The sequence below is a fragment of the Lutra lutra genome, chromosome 8, assembly GCF_902655055.1.
Source record: "Lutra lutra chromosome 8, mLutLut1.2, whole genome shotgun sequence".
Lineage (NCBI taxonomy): Eukaryota > Metazoa > Chordata > Mammalia > Carnivora > Mustelidae > Lutra > Lutra lutra.
This window is the reverse complement of record NC_062285.1, coordinates 107045535-107063828: the sequence shown is the minus strand read 5'-3', so window position 1 is coordinate 107063828 and position 18294 is coordinate 107045535. Positions and strand designations below refer to the sequence as shown.

At 34.6% G+C, this 18294-nt stretch overlaps 1 protein-coding gene across 16 annotated transcripts in view; it reads left to right on the top strand.

Moving 5' to 3' along the window:
* The window catches only part of PPFIA2 (PTPRF interacting protein alpha 2), a 494134-nt gene that overhangs the window by 288764 nt on the left and 187076 nt on the right, over positions 1-18294 (top strand). For all 16 annotated transcript variants that reach the window (XM_047740329.1, XM_047740328.1, XM_047740334.1 and 13 more), the window contains 2 exons: positions 1848-1949; positions 12874-13038. In XM_047740329.1, the coding sequence (XP_047596285.1) occupies positions 1848-1949; positions 12874-13038 (267 nt within the window). The remainder of the gene's footprint in view (positions 1-1847; positions 1950-12873; positions 13039-18294) is intronic.

Below are 18294 nucleotides of genomic sequence, written 5' to 3'. Positions count from 1 at the left end.
ATTGTAGAGAGTTTTGATGATAAAAATACATAGGAGGAAGCAAAACCAAACTAAACCGAACCAAACCAAAGCTCTCCTATTATTTTACTACCTGGAAATACCTCATGCTAAAATTCAGAAATATTTCCTTCTGATATTTTATCTTTCTATAGATCGTAAGCTAAATCTCTAGAAAGATAAACGTATATAAGTTTTTAAAAAGTGGTCTGATGTTAAATAGAGATTTAATTTATAGTTTGTCTAATAATCTTAATAAGTATAGGTTTACTTCTAAAGGCCTCTATGTTAATAGCATGTAATGTGACATTGTCACTTTCTTTTGTCCATCAAAATTATGCTGTTTTTATAAAGTTTTGGTCTTTTTATGGAAATATTCATTGTTTTCTACTTGTTGCTTATGTCCATTCTCCACTAAAATAGAATGCCCAGAGACTATCAACAGCAATTAAGCAGGCAGCAATCAGAGGAGAAAACATTTATCTGTAATGCCAGCCTAAATGTAACAATGAACTCCTTCATCTTGATTCTAAGCTCCAAGTTACTCTGAGGTCTTTGAAGTACCCACTTGGTCTAAAGCCACTCAGAGAGAAACTCAGCAAAATAAGTGGTTTGAAGCAAACAAAAATGTAAACCCTAAACCTTTCCCAGCTTTGCATAATCATCATATTCATTTACTTTTGGCTATATTTCCCTTTATAGAGTTTAGGTTAACCATAACTGTCTCCCTGATTTTCATTTTTATTTTTTATCTTCTGACAGTGCCTTCTCAGCATGGAGCTGTTTTCCCAAATATTTAAATATTTGACAAGCGTCAGTTTTATTACTGAGAATCAATTTAAATGATTTAATGATTTAATGATAAACATGGGCCTATTTACTTTTCAAAATCATTTTAAAATAATATTTGCTTATAAGTTAGAGTAGCCGAATAATTGAATTAAGTTTCTTGGTTTTTCTTTTTATGTAATCTGTACTGTGTCTAAACTCTCTGCTTTATGGTAAAAACACCCAGATCATACGATTTCGGATCCTGTTTTGGGGAGGCCATTGAAGAATCCTCCAAATTGTCACTTGTCACGTGGAGAGAGGATTACTCCAGAACCCCCAATATTTTTTTTCTAGCAACATTTAATCCATTTTCATTTATAGAAAATGAATACTGTTGAGCAACCACTATGTCTTGGACATTGAGAGTGTGGCAAGGAAGTCAGACAAAATCCCAGTTCACATGGAGTTTATGTTTCAGAGGAAAGGACGGAACAAGCATAAATTAATAATTTGCTGGATGATGTTATTAACTCTTAGTTAATTATTATTTTGTAAAAGGTACATTTGCTTTATCTTGTTAACATACAAATGAACTTCTTAATCCCTGAATAGCATGTTTAATAGCATATTTTGTGGTTGTTGTTGGTAGTGGTTTTATTTTGTTTTGTGTTTGTTTTCTGATGATTTAGTTTGAATATTGCTGTATAGAAATGAAAGTATAAGATTTTTGGAGTTGTTCACAAAATTAGCCAAAATTAAATCATTCTGTATTATTAGTGTATCACCATAGTGATGTTAATTTCAATGTGCTGTATCTGATACATTTTGAAACATATTATATTCACTCACCAAAGCAGCATATTACAATAAAATGTAAATGTTAAATATCATAGGGTAGCATTTTCTGAACATTGGAATCAAATTAATTTAATAACAGCAATATATATAGAGGCCAGTCATTGAAAATTCATTATTCCCATTTTTTACATTCAAGTTATATCTTGATTTTTTTATTCCTGTTGAAAACATTTTTTTTAAATATTGAAATATGTCTTCAAAGATTTTTATTCCCTTTTCAGGAATTTGCTGCACTGACAAAAGAATTAAATGCCTGTAGGGAGCAACTTCTAGAAAAGGAAGAAGAAATTTCTGAACTTAAAGCTGAAAGAAACAACACAAGAGTAAGTATAAAACTGCATCTGCTTGGAATCAATTTCATATACAGTTCAGTGCCTTACTCCTGTATACTCATAAGAATATAAACATTTAGGGGCACCTGGGTGGCTCAGTGGTTAAAGCCTCTGCCTTTGGCTCAGGTCATGATCCCAGGGTCCTGGGATCGAGCCTCGCATCTAGCTGTCTGCTCAGCGGGGAGCCTGCTTCCTCCTCTCTCTCTCTCTGCCTGCCTCTCTGCCTACTTGTGATCTGTCTGTCAAATAAATAAAAATCTTAAAAAAAAAAAAAGAATATAAACATTTAAAAACTTGAGGAAGACTTTAAGCAGACACCAACTCATAGTCTGTTACTTAAAGTAACAAAGACTATTCTACAAAACTCAAAACAGGAAGGCCAGAAACCTAAATTACAGTCTCAACTTCCAAATCACTATGCTGCCTCAGAAAATGTTTTTATTCCTTCTGGCCTTTGCTTTCTTTAACTTTAAAAAGAAGGACTGGGGGCACCTGGGTGGCTCAGTGGGTTAAGCCTCTGCCTTCAGCTCAGGTCATGATCCCAGGGTCCTGGGATCGAGCCCCGCATCGGGCTCTCTGCTCGGCGGGGAGCCTGCTTCCTCCTCTCTCTCTCTGCCTGCCTCTCTGCCTACTTGTGGTCTCTCTCTGTGTCAGATAAATGAACAAAATCTTTAAAAAAAAAAAAAAAAGAAGGATTGGATTTCAATAGTCTCAAACTTTCAAACTGTTGTATTGGAGTAGGGGGCCAATACTCCAAGGCTGGAGGTTGGCAGAGAAGATGAGACTTGAGAGGGTATGAGTTTCCGTTATGGGGTGATGCGAGGAAGTGGCTTGGCATTGGTCCTCACCTTGTTAAAATGTATAAAACCACTGGAGCAGAGCTCTCCTAATTAAAAGAGACATAACTTTTCTATTTTGGAAGATGATTGAGGAGACTTCCAGTTCTGATGTCATGATTTTGACGGACTTGACTATTTTCTGCTCTTGGAAACCCATGTCTTCTTTCAGTCTCATGCCCTGTGACAGTGAAGTCCAGAATTTGATCAAAGATGCTATTTTTTCTTGTTCAGAAGAAAAAGTCACTAAATTTCATGAAATATGTAAATCACCAGGTTACCTATAACTGAGAACAGTTTCTCTACCAAAAGAATGTGGAGGTGAAGACACATTTGTGTGGATATGTAGTTCAATTTCAACATGAAGTAGGTGAAAAATATTTTCATTGTTAAAACTCTGGTAGATAAATGCTAAAAACTGAGAAAGTGGGGTATAGTTAATAGTGTATTCATTTGGTGATTGGTCTCAGAGAGTAACATAAAAATAATAGCTCCACAAACAGTGAGCTTGTGCCTTTAATGAGGAATACCATGTATCGATAATGGTTATATGATCAAACTCAATTTATCTCCTTCTTCATCAGGGTCTTATTTTATGGTAAAGAAAGTCCACACAGTATTCAGACAAGGAATTGGTTTTCATTGAGACTATGATAAGCCAGTCATATGGACTGCCTCAAATAGAACATGACAAAGACAGTTTATATCATCTTATCAGGTGTCAGATGATTTTTTTCTATTTCTTTCTCCCTGTTGATATTTTTTCCCCACCCTTGATTTCTAACTTAGAATTTTTTCATGCAAATTTAAAGGTTACTTCTGCCATGAGATTTGCTCTTCCCTATTTCACTATTTTCCATTCTAATGCTTTAGGCTACATTCCCTGATGTAGCACAGTACAGCCAAATGTAAAAGTAGGATCGGGAAGCTGAACATGGAAGGAAATATAAACTTCTTGGTAGACTTTCAATTAATTCTCATATTTAAAATGCACCAGAAACTCTTTTTTAGCTGTGTATTTTTCCTTTATACAACTTTTTTCCCCCCTACAGCCCTTTACTCCTTTCTAATGTCCTATGAGGGATATGTTACAATTATCCCCATTTTACAGATGAAATAACTTCTCAGAAAAAGGCAGATAACTTGCTGGAAATTAGGCAGTGAATAAACAGAAAAGAGGTTTAAAAGCTAAGGCAGTCTAACTCCAAAGCCTGTGCCCTCAGCCGTGAGGCCATTAGCACAATTATGCAAGTTCGATCCATGGAGGAGCACCTGGGTGGCTCAGTCGGTTAAGCATCTCTTGATTTCAGCTCAAGTCATGATCTCAGGGTCATGGGACAGAGCCCCCCATCAGAGCACTCAGCTGGGAGTGTGCTTGAGATTCTCTCCCTCTTCCTCTGCTCCTCTCCCCAAGGCGTGTGTGCTCTCTCTCAAATAAATAAATAAATAAATCTTTAAAAAAAAAAAGTTAGATCCATGGAAGTACTCCAAGATTGACAGCAGCTTAGAAAAGACTTTGCCCTAAGAGTAACCCATTGCAGTATGGAGTGCATCATTCCTTCCTGATTATGACTAATTTCAGAGAACTAGGAGGTCTGGCGGCAGCATCCATACACACTCTTCACTGTATTACACTCCATGAGGCCCAGGAGTACCTGTGACTGTTGCACCTGCAGAGGAACCTGGGGGATAGAGGCAGTAAGGCAGGCTACACTTGCGATACCTCTTCAGGGGTCAAAGTGAGAAAAATACAGATACTAAATTCCATTAGGGTAACAGAAATTGAAGCCATTAATAAATGTGGCTTTAAACATAAATAATAGTTACTTTGAAAACATGAATAAAACTGGAAAATAGTTTTTCCACCCTCCTTAAAGCAGTGGTGTGGAGGACTTTTGTTGTTGATTAGGGAAAATAGGGAAATAGATCTACGAAAACTTCTCTGTGTAAAGTATCAATTATATAACAACTTCCTAAGTTACATAACCACCTGTCACCCTCCCCACCACACAGAAAAATATCCAAGGCTAAAAATCAGACATACATTCTCTCTTCCCCCATAGTGCCATCTTAAATTTGCCAAATATAATACTTTTTATAGTTTTGATAATAGTTTCTCCTTCTACATGTTCTGTTTTTGGGGTTTTTTGTTTTTGTTTTTGTTTTTTTGTTTGTTTGTTTCTTGCTATAAACACCTACTTACTAGTCATGGAGAAAGCAACAAGCTAGTATTTCCTTCTCACACCTAAAGAGAATTTGATTGGTATTATACTGTAAGGAAGTTTAAAGTAGGAGTGTCTCAATTTCCAGGGTCCTGATACCTGTGATTCTCTTTCCATTTTGACTAGTTAACATATGCTAATGAACAGAGACAAATAACACAAAAGAAGACAGTCCTCAAGGAGAACTCGTAGAGGATAGATTATGTGTGTTAATTTTGAATATCATCAAAAACAATAGATGAGAAAGGGCTCTACTGTATAATATTTGAATGAATTATATCTTGTCCAAATAGAAAATAGAAGTTTCAGAGGAAGTTCAATGGATAAAGTTTATCTGATGTATCAAATAATAAAAATTTGATAATATTATATAGCTAACATTAGTTACCTGTGAAATGTTTTCTTAAGTGTTTTGTATATTTAACCCACTTTGTTTATCCTTACAGCAATCTTATTACCCCCACTTAACTTATGGGAAAACTAGCATATAAATAATTTGCCCAGGCTGCCACATGGCTTTTAAGTGACACATACAGGGAATCAACTCCTTAGCTTAACCACTGGCTATGTATTTAAGAACACATATACCTAATGTCACTCACAAATCATACACAATACAAGGGCTCATGTTTAGGGAAAAACAGAGTTTGTTCATTATTTTATAGTTCAGTTCTAATGTTCAGTACTTTATTTTGCATCAGTTGTGTGCAAAGTAATGTATGAGCTATTTATTCTGATGTCAGAGCTGAAAGTTTTAGCCATTTATCATTTTGTCGCTATAGCAACACCTGGTCCCCAGCTCAAAAAATATGAATGAATGAAAGAAATGAAAGTAATCACTATATTCAGCTGCCTCAAGTAATTAAATTGAGGACATCCAAATAAAATCATTCTGATATTAATGTTTGTACAAAAATAGAAATTTCAAAAATTGTAGAGTATATTTACAGAAACATTCAAAAAGCTTTATTATTGAGGCACCTGGGTGACTCAGTTCGGTTAAGTATCTGCCTTTGACTTAAGTCATGATGCCGGAGTCTGAGCATTGAGCCCCACATTGGGCTCCCTGCTCAGTGGAGAGTCTGATTTTCCCTTTGACCCTCCCCATTCTTGTTCTCTTTCTTTCACTCAAATTAATAAATAAAATCTTCTTTAAAAAAAGCTTTATTGTTTAATATTTTCACACTGATGAAAGTGTAGAAAAACTGATTAAATAAAATTTGTTATTTCTAAAACTTCTCTGACCATACTTAGGCAAATTATATGTATAGAAAATAACTTACTCCTGCCATTATTTCAACTTAACTCAAATTGACTACTGAACCTTACCATATTTTGGCAGAATTAATTAATGAAAAAGTAAAAGAAAACCAAGAATATTAAACTAGTTATTATTTCTTAATATCAAAGTGGAGAATTTTTATTGTTGCTTTAGAACTGTTTTAACCGTTTTTGTGGCTGAGTATCTCAAAGAAAGTTTTATATTATTGGCAGTGTTTTAGAAAGTAGCTATTGTGAGGCTTTGAAAAAGAAGTTACAAGGGGTCCCTGGGGGGCTCAGTTGGTTAAGCCTCCAACTCTTGATTCTAGCTCAAGTCTTTATCTCAGGGTCATGAGGTAGACCTCCTGTCAAGCCCCAGGATGAACCTTAGGTAGGCTCTGCACTCAGTATGGTCTGCTTGAGATTCTCTCTCTCCCTCTCTCTCTTTGAATGAGTAAGTGAGTGAATGAATGAATAAATAAAATCTGTTAAAAGAAAGTTAAAGCTGTTATGATTTCAAGAGCTACTCTTAATGTTAATTATAAATAATAAAGCTATAATTTCCTCTTACAGGTCATCAACTAAAATACTTAATGGTCCTTAATTTAAGTTAAAGACTTAATTTGAAGCATTCTTTACCATGCCTTTACTTTTGTTTTCAGTCACGAAATTATATAAATGAACATTTAAATACAGTGAGACAACTGTCATAACTAAAGAGAAGCTTCCCATTCTTGACAAACCTCTGTCTACACTAGTTAATAAAATCCCTCCAAACATGTTTCCTTAATGAGTTGAAAGTACAGTCCAGTTGAGAAAGAAAGAGCCTCACAGCCAAGGCAGGTGAAGATACATGGGTGGATACAGGTGTATGGATATCTGAAAATGCTCTGCTAGGGCATGATAAACAGAAGAGGGACTGGACATAGGCCCTCCCAACAGCTATTGCAGCGTGGGACTCAAATGTCTACATAGAACCATAGGGAACTGTAAACAGTAGTTGAGAGCAGAGGATGTTGAGTTCACTGAGCATAAAAGCAACTAATTTATGTTTCTCATTCTCAGGTGTTAGTGTTGTGTTCTGTGGCCATATGACAGCAGCCGACATTATGCTGAATTCAAATCTAATAAGAAGTTGTATAATTTTAGAAATTTAGTTCAGAAATTTCCAATGATGCAATATGTACATATGTACATATACCATGATACTTTTGCATATATGCAGGCTGTGGTCATTTAAAATGAATCCTAACATAGGATTAGTGGTCATTTATGCAATCCTTGTAATCCCTTGAGTATACCAAAGAGAGTGCCTTCTGCAAGACTTATTAAATATTAGATAAAAGTGTAGCTCCTAGCAATGGTGTACAGTTAGTAGCTTGTTAGTGTTATCTTTGTGAGTTCTTTATTTTTCATTTATTTTGATTTCTAAGCTTAGAAGCCATGGATATTGAACATTTTGGCCTCATTCTCCAGAATAGATAACTTATATTTATCTTACTTCAATTCAACAAATGAATATTGAACATATATTCTGTAGAATATTTTCCTAAGTATTGAGGAGTATTGAGAATGAGTTAAATTGTTAAGCCTCTAAGAAATCTGTTTTATATTAGTACACATTACTTGGTTTTATTATTATATGTTATAACGTTTTATATTATAACATATACATATAGATAGATAGATAGATAGACGTATATATATTATCCTAATTGCATAAAACAGTACAGCTTAACTGTTTTAATCAGGAAGACATTAAGGAGTATAAGAAATCTCCAAACCTAGAAATCTCCAAACTTAGTTTCCATGCACAATGCCTAGGACCATATTTCTTAGCCTTGTGAGTTTTCCTTACATTCATAGTTCTAGAAACATGTAGCCTCTGCTACTACCTGTGCCAACAAAATGGCCCCCCAGCCTAGCATGGTTCCTCACTGGGATCCCTTCAGGATCTGTCCTGTGTGGGTGGCTCTCGTTGGATGACTCTTAAGTCACATGTCTGCCACCTAGTGGTTAAACATGCCACGGAAGTGTTTTTTGTTTCCAGTATTGGGAAGATGATGTTCAGCATTCAGGAAATTATCAAAGATGTATGTATAGAAGATTTTGGGCAACCATAAATACCAAGACTCCACTATAACCTAACTTTTATTATACTCTTTTCCATGTTAAAATTCTAATAGCAGCAGTACTGACATATATCTACCCAACAATACAACCGTACTTCTCTTTTTTTCTTTAAAGATTTTATTTATTTAACAGACAGAGATCACAAGTAGGCAGAGAGGCAGGCAGAGAGAGGAGGAAGCAGGCTCCCCGATAAGCAGAGAGCCCAATGCGGGGCTCGATTCCGGACCCTGGGATCATGACCTGAGCTGAAGGCAGAGGCTTTAACCCACTGAGCCACCCAGGTGCCCCGCTATACGACCGTATTTCTTTTTTTTTTTTTTTTTATACGACCGTATTTCTTAAGCAAAAACAAAATCACCTTTTCTCAAAAAAGAAGCTACATGACCAGGGTTCTTCCATATGTACATTCCTGCTCTTATTAAATCTCAGTCATGTATTAATATTCTGTAGCTTATGGACTACTTTAATGTTAATCAGAATCAAATACCCAATATAAAATAGAAAAAAAGGGGAGAATAACTTAATTTATATTATGTATATGCTATAATAACAACAAAAAAGATCCTCTCTTCTCCAAGTGGTCAAAAAGTCCTATTGCCAATTATAAATTCCAATTCTAAGCCTTCATTCCTGGACATCTGTATATGAACCAATATATATTCATCTCTAACTCTAAGTATATACTAATTTCAGGATGGTAGCTCCCCAGCCTAGCCATGTGTGATCTCCAAGAAAGAATTAAGATAGACTCTTCCTTGGCTCATTTAACCATTTGTAGGATCACCTGCTTCTGGATGATATGATAGCATGGTGAAACCAGGGCTGGGAGCATCAGTCAATTGCATTACTCCTTTCACTGTAAAATGCATGTTCTTTTTTTTCTTTTTTTTTTGTTCAGAGGTAATGTCATATATGATAAGACTGTAAGCAAAAATCTGATAAGATGGTATTGCTAGTAGAAGCAGAGCCATTAGAGAAAGCAAATCCATATCCAGAAAAAAAAACATTTATTACATTAAGAATGGATAGTCGCCGCCTCCTTGATGGAAGGGATTTGCTGTAATCGACTTGCTTCAGGGTAACTAGCTGGTCTCTAGGTATACATCATGAAATGGGTTCGGAATTGATGGCTGCAGCTAATCAGTTGGCCCTTCAGCTGTGGTGGTAACCCTATCAGCCTTAATTGTGAGAAGCCCATTTTACCAGGTCAATGAGTAACTTGAAACCATGGGCACTTTTTTATGGCCATTGAGCAAATGTGATGGCGGCCAAAGAAATAGACTGATACCCAAAAGGTGAGTCATTTTTGTCTTTCAGATTATCAAAAACCTCTGCAACAGTGGGTACCAAAGAATCAGTCCTTGTTTAGAGCTAATATCCAAGACATTTGGTATTCTCCTTTCCTCAGAATAATGGTTATAGATACTTTTAGAGAGGATCTTCTGATTAGCTCTTGTTTCATAACAAACTACCCCAAAACTTAACATCACAAACAACATCTTACTATACTCACAGATTCCAAGTCAGGGATCCAGAAAGGAGATAACATTTGTGCTCCCAGCTCTCATGACTTAATGACACTGAATGTGCTGGTAAATGATTTTTTTTTTTTTTTTTTCACAAGAAAAAAAAAAAAAACCACTCATCTGTATAGCGTTTGGAATTCCCATGGTGTAACTACTTCCCCCACTGTAGCTGATTTCAAACTACCAACGTGATGTTACTGAATGCAGAGCTGGGAAATGATGCATAATTGGAACCAGCCTGTAGTATTTCTACCATTCAAATACAATAGAAGTAAACAACTCAAAGAACATGGGATATTTAAGAATTTCATTAAAAACTTGGAATTTAGTAATATAATTACGAAGTAATACATTTCGAGTGCTTATCTTTTTTTTTTTTTTTTAAGATTTTATTTATTTATTTGACAGCTAGAGATCACAAGTAGGCAGAGAGGCAGGCAGAGAGAGAGAGAGGAGGAAGCAGGCTCCCCACGGAGCAGAGAGCCGGATGTGGGGCTCGATCCCAGGACCCTGGGATCATGACCTGAGCCGAAGGCAGAGGCTTTAACCCGCTGAGCCACCCAGGCGCCCCTCGAGTGCTTATCTTTTAAAAATATTTTTATTTAATTATAAGCTTACATAATTTAAGCTTTAACAGTTATTGTGTTTTAACCACTGGCTACCAGAAATCCTGAGAATTAGCCATCTAATTAATAATAAATAATAATAATAATAAATTTATTATTTATTATTTAAAGGCATCTAATAATAATAAATCCTGAGAATTAGCCACTCTAGCAAGCTAGTATGAGACAGCTTTAACACACCATTGCAAGGGATAACTTGAATATCTGGGCTTTGAAAGGTTGACTGGGGAGCCAGCTGTTTCACATAGGTTATAGGACTTTGTTTGAACTTAACCCTGCTTATCTGATGTTGGTCTTTCTTTTTTTTTTTAAAGATTTTTATTTATTTATTTATTTGACAGAGAGAGATCACAAGTAGAGAGGCAAGCAGAGAGAGAGAGGAGGAAGCAGGCTCCCCGCTGAGCAGAGAGCCCCATGCGGGACTCGATCCCAGGACCCTGAGATCATGACCTGAGCCGAAGGCAGCGGCTTAACCCACTGAGCCACCCAGGCGCCCTGATGTTGGTCTTTCTTTAACAAACTCTGCTCTAACCACACCAGCCTCCTTCCGGTTCCTCAAGAAGTCAGGCCTTAGCCTGTGTTGTACCTTTTGCCTAGAGTCCTTCATCTGGCTCCTCATTTGGCCAGCTCTTTCTCATTCTTTTCTAAGTCTCAGTTTAAACATCACCCTCTCAATGAAACGTGCTTGCTGCTCTAGGCAAAGTAGGTCTCTCCTCTTTACAGCTCTCATAACTCTATTTCAGGGTTAAGTTCGCACAAAATCCCAGAACCTGTTGGATTTAACCAATGCATACATGTATCTGTAGAATTCAAGAGAGTAGAAAACCAGGAGTATAATTAGGGATTGATCAGTAAAAGGAAAGCTCTTTGAAAATATTGTGTCATCATCATACTGAGAAACTATTAATATTATTTTGACCCTTAAATATGATCCCTACCTACTGATCTATATACATTTAAGATCTTGGGTGTCTGTGTTCTTTTGTGCCAATGCATGGCAAAGTTTTCTGACACTTTGAACCATAATTAGTGATGGTGAATGGAGGGAAATTTATTTATTAAGGACAAAGAAAGGTGACACTAATATGTGACACAGAATCTAACAATGACATTGTGAAAACCAAAAATTTTCACTACTTTAGGAAATGTAAGCTTTAGGAAAAAGCCTGCACATTTTTTTTTCTTTCCTTCCTTCCATCCCAGTATCTAATATCTTCTTTTTCCTTTTTTGTTTGAGTGATTTCTACTTTATTTTACCTAGACACCATTTGTTAGCCTATGCTTTTCAGTATCCTTCTGAAAATCTCTCCTACAAAACTTCCTGCCTATGTATTGTTGTTCCCTGGCAGAATCTCAATAACTGAGAAGTTAAACCAGCAGGTGGTTCTTTTTGTTTTTGTTTTTGTTTTTGTTTTTTATGTATCTTTGTTTTTAGCAGCTGAACTCCCTTTATGAAACAAAACAAAAAGTGAGGCCCCAATTCACAAAACGTTGAAAAGTAAAATTTCTTTGGAAAATGTTAAAACAGACTGAAACAGTGTTCACTGGACTTTCTCCCGACTTAATCATGGCTCCAGAGGCTATTCTGGGTGAATGTAGGTTCCAGAGTAGACAGTTTAAAAAGCATGCCCTTTGACCTCCTTTTCCTGAGTGATTATTGCAAATCTTGGTTACTGTATCCCAGTTGATTGCATATATTTTTCTATTATTTCTACTTCTATTAAGAATTAATTGTGAATAAAATCATTGATTTTCCCTATAATCGTTAGAGCAACATGTGATTGTAACTATCACTATAATCACTCTACAAATGTGATTATCACTATAATCACATTCAAAGCAACATGGTGACTATATTATGCTCATTACCTTCTTTGCAAGATTTTTTCCATGACCAAATGTAAATTTAATTGGTTTTGACTTTTAATACTTTTTTCTTAACACAATCATTATGCATTGTGCCATGTTCTTTAATAATTATTCTATTTGATCATGTGCTCTATTGCCTATTTCTACTGAATTCATACTGAAATTAATAAATTGTCTAAAAGAATGGATAAGACCTTACATGATATTTCTTAAATGAGTAATTTGTTATATGCTAGAAATTGGACTTACTTTAATGTAATTTAGGAACCCTGGTTTAGACTCAGGTTTTTGCTTCTTTGCTGCTACCTGTGATAAAATCTGAGACTGTCATTAGATACTATGCAAACCTGCAATCGTTTACAGTAGTAGTCATGAGCATTAGTGACTCGTGTTCTTAAGATAATTATGTTTAGAATAATTGCATTTTCTGTTAAACCCAATAGCTGTTACTGGAGCACTTGGAATGCCTCGTGTCCCGACATGAAAGGTCACTCAGAATGACAGTGGTGAAACGGCAAGCCCAGTCCCCCTCAGGAGTCTCCAGTGAGGTCGAGGTCCTCAAGGCACTGAAATCTTTGTTTGAGCACCACAAGGCCTTGGATGAAAAGGTATAGTATTGATAAAGGATTCTTACAATTGTATGTGTCAATTATACCTCAATCAAGCTGAAATGTAAATAATAATAATAATAATAATAAACTCTACGAATTTTAAAAAGTTCTAGTACTGACAAAAGACTTCAAGCTTAACAGTGCTTTTGTCGTCAGCATCAGCTCCTTTTCTTCATCCGGTGGCTCGACTGACTCCTGACATAAATCAGTACAGAGAAGCGCATCTGAATTATAGAAATATCATTTTGTTAAGTGCAGCTGGATTATTGTGTGTGTATGGGTCATACTCTTAACCATGTTGTTTTATTGGTGCTGAATCTATGACTTATCAAGTTATATTTGTATGATGGTGCATTATGGGCCTAGTCCAGATGGCCATTTGAAATTTAATATGGTTGTTCAGACTCCCTCTCTCTTCCACTCTCTTTCTCTTCTTCTAGTGGCTTTCTGAAGTGCATGTCTATAGATGCCAACACAGGGCACTGCTAACTGACAGTTTAACATACATTGAGGTGCAAATTGGATGTACTCCAACCTTTGGAGATTAATATTGGAAGCATACATCTTTTTTTAGATCTCTGATATCTTAGTTCTGAATATACATTTTGAAGATTCTCTGCATATCATAGCATAAGGTATTAGTGGAAAAACCTGCCTTAGGTCTTTTTAAAAGTAGCAATAAGCTTTTCTTAGCTGTTACTCAAATAACTTCTACTGACATAAATAAGCCAATATGATGATAATATCCTTTGGAGATTAGTAAGGCTTATGACATGATTTTAATTTTGTCAAATGTTAAAGAATTAACTTTTTAAAATTAATAAAGCTTTGGGATTCTGTAGAGTGGGAATTGGGGCACTTCATTAGAAAGTACCCGACAAGTTCTGAGTATTAAAATCCAAATAAGGGATTATTATCCAGTTATATCTAGGTTTCGAGCATGCAGACACTTGTGCTGTAGTTAATATTTATGTACATAGATACTTTTATCATTGGTCTTTCAGATGTTCTTACAGCAGGGATTATGTGAAGTATGTGCAAAAGGATAACTATAATTCTATCTTGTAGATTATTAAGAAATTATAGCTTATTTTCATTGTAGCTGTGAGAGACAAATAGTTTATGAATAATTTTGAATAAAACAAAAATTGATATTATATAAAGATCCTTGATAAATATATCAAATGTCAGATGATCAATTTATTTAATGCTTAGTTTTACATACCCTTTCTTATTACAAAAGTACATTTTGTACATTTTGTACAAAAATTTGGAAGACTATATTTATGGAGTATCTGTTATATGTAGGACAGATATTTGGTCACACAAAAATAGATCAGACATCCTTCTTGCAATTGAAGAGTTCATAGCACTAGAGATTCATGTCCGTAATAGGTGATGTTAAGAAAAAATATGTATAATGCAGTATGGAGCAACAGAAAAGTTGTAACTAATTCTACTTGAGAAAATGATGAAAAATTCAAGAATGCACAGAGGGGAAGACATTTGGTCTGAATATTAAAGAATGTGTAGGAATTTTTGAAGCAGAGTCATAAAGATGCTCTACACACTAGGGTCAATATGTAAGATAACCCAGAGATGTAAGAAGAGCATGGCCTGTCCAGAGAAAGTATAATAATTTTGAATGGCTTTAATGAAAGTGCTTGAGAATGTGTGATTTTAGATGTTCCCTGTAAGCATTTCCACATCACCTGAGGGATGCTTTTATGAAAGAATGTATGTAAGGCTATAAAGAATATTGAGGACAACGTGATGGGTATGAGTACATTTAAGAAAGAAATAATTGTACAACTTAAAATTTAGAAATAATTTACTATGTAGACGTTCAGTGAGCTTAGTATAACTAAATGAAGCATTTATAATGGCCCCAGGAGCTATAATAGCATTTACTAACTCACTGGGAGTGCCACGGACATTGATGAATCCAAGGGGCAACTGAACTGATTATCAGCTAAGTATTGCTGACAGTCTGAAGGAAAGTGTTATGAGCTCAGATTCTGGAGTTGGACAGATATGGACAAGTGACTTAACGTCTCTATACATCTGTTTCCTCTTCTTCTGAATGAAGATAGTCATAGTATGTACCTCTTAGAATTGTCATGAGGATTAATTGGGATCTGACATGCAAAACTCTTAGCCAGTACTTAGTATACCGCAAGTGCTCATTAAATGTTAATGAATATTACTATTGATGTGAGTAAATTTCATTATTTGTTAAAACTTTCAAGCTAAGTAAGGATATTGGTGTCACTGTTGATCCACATGCTTGTTTTAAATAGCATTCTATTTAGTTATTGAGGGATTAATCTCTGCCTTCATAGAAAATTTCCGTAAGAATAGCTCACAGCTACTTAAGAGGATAGGGAAGGTGGGGACACAGATTACAACATCCTAATTTAAGTAGTATGGATATTATGTTTTCATATATAGAGATGATCAGAAGAAGATGCAATTAACCATGTCTTTAGGACAAGACACTACCAACTTTACCACAGAGGGTAAAGTTACACATGGAGAACTAAATAAAGTCTAAAAAAATTGAACATAGCTGTAAACAATTACAGTGACTGGCAATCCTCATTAAAAATGTCTTTATTTATATATCCATTGAGTTGTAGGATCAAATTTTCACAATTAGCTAAGACCAACAATAATTTTGACATCACTCTCCAATATGTTTACCAATTTTGTGGGCTGGAGGAAAGAGATATCCATGTGTTTTGCAATCATTCAGACATCATTGACTGTTTTTGTTTTTTGTTTTTAAAACATATTGGCTATGCCTGGGGAATATAAGCAAAATTAAAGATACTCTGCTTATCTTAAAGATAAGAAAAAAACAGTAAATATATATGCACTCCACATATATTTCTATGGTCTATTATCACAGTACCAAAACTGGATTTGAACTTCTGGTCGAAGGAGATTTTTTTTAATAATGTTTTCTGTTATAAGAATGGTAATTCCAAAATGAAACCCTGCCATGCCTTACTTTTAATTTGGAATGTATGCTTCTTCAACCAGAGTTCCTCTTTATTCTGAGACATATTTGTTATTTTTAGGGACTCATTTTATTTTAAATCATCAGGGATTTAAAAATGTAAGTAGCCTCGAAACATCTTTTGGGGAAAAAAATTCTTGAGTTATTTTGAAGAAATATGCCCTTATGAAAAAAACTGATATAACAGATGAAATTAAAAATAAAAAATTCTACATGTACAGAAATATCTTAGAGTTTACACTATAGCTCTATAAACAACCGATATACATGAACTTAAAGATTACACAGACAATGGATTAATTGAATGTGGTTAAATAGTAAAAAAATCAGAAAAGGTTACGTAGAGAGCTAAGGCTATCAACTGTGCACTTACATTTAGGAAAAAAATTAAAATTATAATTTGTCATGACATATCAATCATGTCTAGATAGCTCCACGAGAACACCAAATCTAACAAGGAAAATAAAGGTAACTATGGCATTCTGCTGGTGCTATGCTTAGCAGAGCAAAGCAAAATACTGAAATGGTTGTCAGAGATCATAATCTTTTTTTTCCTATTAATGCAGTTTTTGCTATGTAGACAAGGTAAGATATCAAGATTCTTTATACCCTGGAAAAGTTTCTCCTTTGGATCTTACTTTTTTTTTTTTTTTTTTCCTTATCAGTTTAGCAGAGATTAGTACAAGATGAATTAAATTCAGAGAATAATTTATTCTCATGTAAATGTGACTAAAGCATTCATATCATACTGTATTGATAATTACAACACCAATTCTTACATTTACAGCTAATTCAGAATATATTCAGTAATTGTTTTTATTTTCTCATAAAGAGAGCTTTAGATTCATTACTTTGTGGGTGATAGGATCTCAAGCTATAGATACCATTCTAAATTTATTGAGGGTTGATTCTATTTTCAAATTGTTTTATCAGCTTAATGATTTTTACTTCATGGAGACTCAATATGAGAATAAAAATGCTTAACTTGTAAATAGGAGCCAGTTTAGAACAATTTCTGTGATTATTAGTTTAGCAAAGAAAGTCAGAAAGATGCTTTAACCTAAAAGATAGCCTGGTTTTAGCCGTTCCTTATATGACTTGAAGGACTCTTTTAGAAACATTCCAGTGTATCAGTGTATCTTAAAATAGGACACCTTCATCATAGCCGTCTAAATGTGATCTGATCAATGTTGCATATAGTGAGATCGTTAAGTTACATTTAGACTGTTCCATAGGATGTTCTCATCTACTAGGATTCTTAGACCTTTCTCACTCAGAACAACCGTATTTTATAGTTGGTACTTTAGGAAGTGGGCATAAAACTTTATAGTCATCCCTGTTAAATGGCAACTATATCTATTAAGATCTTTGCTGATTTCTGCTTTCCACATAACAGCAATCCACCTTATTTTCAACCTTCAGGATATTTGCTTCTTTTGCATATATCCAAGCTACTCATAAGAAAAGTATTCCCCAGGTCAAATCATCAAAGATTTCCTTTGAAGTAGCTCTTGTTCAGTTATTAATCAGCGTTAGTTTTATCCATTTTAATGAACAATTATTTGTTTAACAGAACTGGTACCTGGCAGTCCATCTAGCATATCTAAGTATCAGGAAAGATCCTGTATAATTATCTTTGATATCAAATATCGATTTATGTAATATTAATAATTTTCAGAGAATTTCAGCATAACTAAGTAAAATTAATAATAAACTCCTCTTAGAGTATTATGCTTTCTTATTCAAGATGTATTTCAGGAGTTAAGTGCACCCTGCCCCCTGAATATGTATCAGTTATCATTGTATAGCACAAAAATATGATTGAGATTTTTAAAAATTTCTAATTAGATTCTAGATTAATAGGATATTAGTTTTTTTGTCTGTTTACTAATTGGAAAATAATTTTATAATGCAACAGTAAAATTGTTAGGTAAGTTTTTAAAATATAGTTGTTTATTTAACCTATGTCATATATTAATAATTTATTAAACTATATTATTTAAGCTATATATTATGTTCTCAATTAAATCTTATTTTTTAAATGTTATTCATTAAACTATACTATCATTGAATTAATAAAATTAGTTTATAAAAATATAACATGATATTAAAATACATGTTAACTTCACAAATACTGTAACATTCCCATGGGAAAAAAAACTATGTTAACTCATAATCAAAAATTCACCATGGGGGCTCCTGGGTGGCTCAGTGGGTTAAAGCCTCTGCCC